General features: G+C 61.5%; 1 protein-coding gene across 1 annotated transcript in view; it reads right to left on the bottom strand.

Annotated features, from left to right (window-relative positions):
- The window catches only part of FIBCD1 (fibrinogen C domain containing 1), a 29812-nt gene that overhangs the window by 15796 nt on the left and 9356 nt on the right, over positions 1 to 4660 (bottom strand). The window contains exons 3-4 of the mRNA XM_029921057.1: positions 4440 to 4660; positions 84 to 243 (exon numbers count right to left, since the gene is read on the bottom strand). The exon at positions 4440 to 4660 is cut by the window's right edge and continues 43 nt beyond it. Coding sequence (XP_029776917.1) covers positions 84 to 243; positions 4440 to 4660 — 381 coding nt within the window. The remainder of the gene's footprint in view (positions 1 to 83; positions 244 to 4439) is intronic.

Here is a 4660-nt window from a genome sequence, read left to right as displayed (position 1 = left end):
TCCTCAGCAACCGGCAGCAGTGGTGCCTTATCAGAGGGGTGGGGAAGGGACGATGGGGGTACAGAGCTGGGCGCCCCACTCACCGCTGGCGCAGCCCCGGGGCCGCAGCCCCCTGGCAGGTGCCCTCTGAAGATCAGCCTTGGCGCGGGGCCGGCCCAGCCCCCGGTCCCTCTGCAGGGCGTCTAATACCTCACTGGCCGAGTTCACCAGGTGAGCCATGTGGCCTTGACTCTCGGAGAGAAGCTGTGGAGCACAGGGGGCACCTGCCAGGACCCGCCGTCCCCTCCGCGTGCGTCCCGGTCCCCGCCCTGCTCCGGCCCCGCTCCCAGGAGGTCTCAGCGCGTGGGGGCTCAGGTGGCAAGGGACAGAGGGGACAGAGCAGACACCGTTTTCTGTGCCTCGGCCCCGGTGAGGTGACTAGAGAAAAAAGCCCAGGGGGGCACTTGGCGCCAGGTTCAGATCCCAGCTCACCCATGCAGCAGTCACACGTGGGTGCGGGACTTACCCAGGCCTTGAAGGGGGCCCGCAGAACCCGGCCGCCTCCTCACACAAATCTGTAAGTCACCTTTCAGGGTACAAGACACCCTGACCCGGAGTCTCTCCTGGTCCCCCCAGCAAGGCCGCCGAAGCGGGGGTGACGGTTCTGCAAACAGGAGGGGGCCCTGGGCACCCCCAGCCCCCATGCAAACCCACTTCCTTGGGTCACAGCTCCAACATCCACCGCCTCCCCTCACCCTTACACCTTGCTGGGAGGGAAGACTTGCTGTCCCCTGAGGGGGAAACAGGCCCAGGAGGAGAGGCCCCTGATCGAGAATGAGCTCAGGCCACAGGGGGCCCGGGATGGGAGCAGGACAGTGGGGGCAGCGGTGTGGACCCAGGCTCCGGTGTCACTTCTGGGTTTTGACTCAGACCTTCCTCCGTTCACTAGGGAAGTGGCCCCTTTGTGAGCCAGAGTAACAGGACCCGGCGTTCCAGGGTGGGTGTGCGGGGTGACGGCCCATGAGAGCACGTGCTTGAGGCCCGAGTGCTCAGTCCCCCGTCTGGGTCACTCCCCCTGCTGCCCAACCGCCACCCTTCCTGAGATCCGGGGCTGGCTGGAGGCTTGTATCTTGGCCAGTGCAGCTCTGACCCCTCCCACTGCCCACCCCGGCGACCTCTGGGCTGTGCCTGCTGGCTCAAGGGTCTGAGGTCTGTCACCTCCCCACTGAGACTTGGCTCTAGGAGGCTGCAGGACCAGGGGGAAGGGGGAAGGGAGGGTCAAGGGCACAGCCGCCAGCAAGTGCGCCGTGGAACCTGCCCGGCCTTCACACACCCACCAAACCTGTCACTTGCCAGTTAATAGCTCATTTGAGGAAGGAAAATAGAAATACACAGCGCCAGCAGTTTACAAAATAGGATTCTTGTTTCATCCAGAAGCAAGGGCCTCTGCAAAGAAGGCTTTTAGGTTCTTTGCCAGCTTCTCCCTTACAGTGAGGGCTGGGGCCTGGGGGAGAGGTGCAGAGATGGGTGGGGCTTGGGGGAGAGGTGCAGAGATGGGCGGGGCCTGGGGGAGAGGTGCAGAGATGGGCAGGGGGGGCCAGAGGGCAAGGCCACCCATCCCTCCCTGGGGGTTTACTGTAGTAAAGGTCCTGTAGACAGGTCCCAAGGTGGGGAGCCCCGAGGTCGAGATGATGCCGGCAGCCCCCAAGGGGGCAGGGGCCACCGGCAGGGTGTGGGTGATCACCAGGCTCACTGCTGAAGTCTCCAGGGCACTGCCCACCCTTCTGGGACAAGCTGACGCGCTGGAGAAATTCACGCACAGCCCATTCTTGCTGGCGGGCAGGGAAGACCTCTGTTTAAACCAGCAAATGATTAAAGTTGAAAATGTACGTATAAACATGCTCCGAATTAATTGGGAAAGGCAGTCGCTGCTCGCGGAGCGGCACGGACGCATTCAAGAGGAACAGCTGGTGGCTCTTAGAGGCACTGAAACCAGAGGCGCTGCTCTGGGCGCTTCTCAGTCGTGTGACGAAGCCGGAACAAGGCCCGCTGCTTCTCTGAGCCTCAGTCTTCCCCTCCAAAGAATGGGCCCGCGATCTCCACCTCCTGGGGCTACCATGCTACCAAGTGCTTGTTATTAACCAGCACTTAGCTGTCCCCACCACTATGATCACAAAAGGATTTTTTCTTTTTTCAATTTTTTTAATTGATTTTTGAGAGAGACACAGAGTGTGAGCAGGGGAGGAGCAGAGAGAGAGGGAGACACAGAATCAGTAGCAGCTCCAGGCTCTGGGCTCTAAACTGTCAGCACAGAGATTGATGTGGGGCTGGAACTCACAAACCATGAGATCATGACCCGAGCCCCCCAGGCGCCCCCAAAAGGGACTTTCAATGGTGGCTCCCTACTGACAACAACTTTAGTTCACAGATAATTTCACCATAATAATAGTGTCTCAAGTGCTGGAGGTCAGCTGAGCCCGGCAGTCAGGAGCTCCCTCGTCTACTGGGAAGGGACTATATTCCCCCCATTTCACAGGCAGGGCCGCTGAGCCACCTAGTCCCACAGCTGCTACTCGGTGGAGCCTGGACTGGATCCCAGCCTGGTGGCCCCACCCCCGCAGGCAGCGCCACTCAGCCCTGCTGGTCCCAGGCCATCGGGTTTCAGATCCTTGTGCACACGACAGTCACCCTGATGTTTAACTGTTGGGACCTGGGGGTGGGGGGGTGTGTGATGAGGTTCAGAGCCTTTTATATGTTATTTATTTATTTTTTTACTGTGAGAGAGAGAGAGGGCAGGCAGGGGAGAGGCAGTGGGGCAAAGGGAGAGAGAGAGAAAATTTCAAGCAGGCTGCACGCTCAGCATGGAGACCAGACGCTGGGTTCAGGACCTGAGCGGAAATCAAGACTCGGATGCCAGACCGCCTGAGCCCCCCTGGTGCCCAGGGGTGCCTTTTAGCAAGCTGCTCGGGCACTTCTGACAGAGGGTGCCTGCAGGCAGTGCTTTGGGAAACCCAGGTCTGGGCCGATCCCCAGGGGGTCTGGGAAGCTTTGATGAGAGGGGCCAGGAGCCACAGCCACCTAGAGCAAGACACAGGGTCTCTGAAATCACCCTGAGTCTACAGGAAATGAGTCAAATTAAAATTCTTTTGAGAAGTTAAATCTATCAGGCGAGCCAAGGCACTCCTGGGCCCTCAAAAAGCTATTTATCTTGCAGGAACAAGGCCTAGGCTCTAGGCCTCCACATAGGTTGGTGGGTGGGAGCCCCCGAGCCCCCAAGCCCCCAATCTCCACCCCTGCCCTAAGGGCCTGGCTGACCAGGGGCTCTACCACATGGAGAGCAAGGTGGGGAGGTCCAGGTCACCCAGAAAATCTGGAGGTCTCCCCAGATTGAAGGAGGGGGTGGCGGAACACTCTACCCCCCACCCCACCCTGGGAGGGGGGAGCGCCTTCCCATCTGTCACCCAGACAGGATGACGAGGGCTGTAATTCCTCCAGCTGCAGCCTTCAGAGGAGGGAAAAGACCCATCGCTCATGAGCCGTGGCTGAGCAAATGCTCGTCATCCCCGGGGTCTGGAAGGGGCAGGGACCAATGGCAGGGTGGGGCTCCCCTCCTGGTCCCTAAGGACCTGAGTCACGGGGGGATGGGCCACCAAGCCTCAGGGTGGGCGGGGCGGCAGGAGGCCAGGTCCCGGGCCTGACTTGGCCACTTGTACCCTGGACAGATCATGTCCCTTTCTGGGTCTTAGTTTTCTTTTCTGGAAAATGATGGAAAACCAAGGAGATGGCCCTAACCCTGGATCCTATGAAGGGATCAGAGCACAGTTCCAGCTGGTGCTTCAGGAAGGGTCAAGGTTGGAAACTGTGCCCCCAGATCTACCAGGGGCTTGCCAGGACCTGACTCAGGGGTGCGGAGGGGGCAGGGGCAGGGAGGGAGGGGGCAGAGGTGGTGGGGACATGCTAAGGGTCAGGGGGGACTCCCTCTGCTGGTCCCTTCTTCCCTAGAAAGCTGGGGACATCAAAGGCAATGGGTGGGGGACAGGGCGCTAGGAAGGGAGGACAGCTCTCTCTGGCCATGTGGCCCAGCTGGGAAGAGGGCTTGCCATTGATCAGCCCCATGACCTTGAACCTCCATCCGCTACTGATGGGAGCCGGTCCTGCCTCCCCTGCACCGGCACACCTGGGAAGCCCCCTCGAGGCCTGGACTTGACCTGACTGTTGGGTGTCACGGGATGCTACACCGACCCCAGGGTCACCAGGCCAGTGGGCAGGAAACGGTCTGGACCCTGGTGCCTCTAGTTGTGTGGACTTGGACGGAAGGCTCCTTTCTCCGAGGCTCGTGTGCTGGACGGTAGGGGGGAAGAGCTCCCGGGGCCGCTTGGGGATTAAGGGAGGCTGTGGACACCCGCACGGGGCGGGACCCCGAGCCCCAGCAGGGCCCCGGGGGCAGGCGCGCCCCTTACCTGGATGAGATGGCTCTGCTCGCTCTGCAGGGTGCCGAGGCCCTTCCGCAGCCCCGCACATTCCGTCTGCAGCTCGGAGGCCCGGGCCAGCAGCCGGGGCAGCTGGTCCACCAGGGTTTCCAGAAGCTCCCTCTCCGGCGGGCCCGCCGGCCCCGGCTCTGCCCGGTGCTCCGCCAGCGCCCGCAGCACCGAGGCCTGGGCGCCCTCCAGGCGGGCGAAGC

The sequence above is a fragment of the Suricata suricatta genome, chromosome 13 (genome assembly GCF_006229205.1).
Source record: "Suricata suricatta isolate VVHF042 chromosome 13, meerkat_22Aug2017_6uvM2_HiC, whole genome shotgun sequence".
NCBI lineage: Eukaryota > Metazoa > Chordata > Mammalia > Carnivora > Herpestidae > Suricata > Suricata suricatta.
This window is presented reverse-complemented; position numbering and strand designations above follow the sequence as displayed.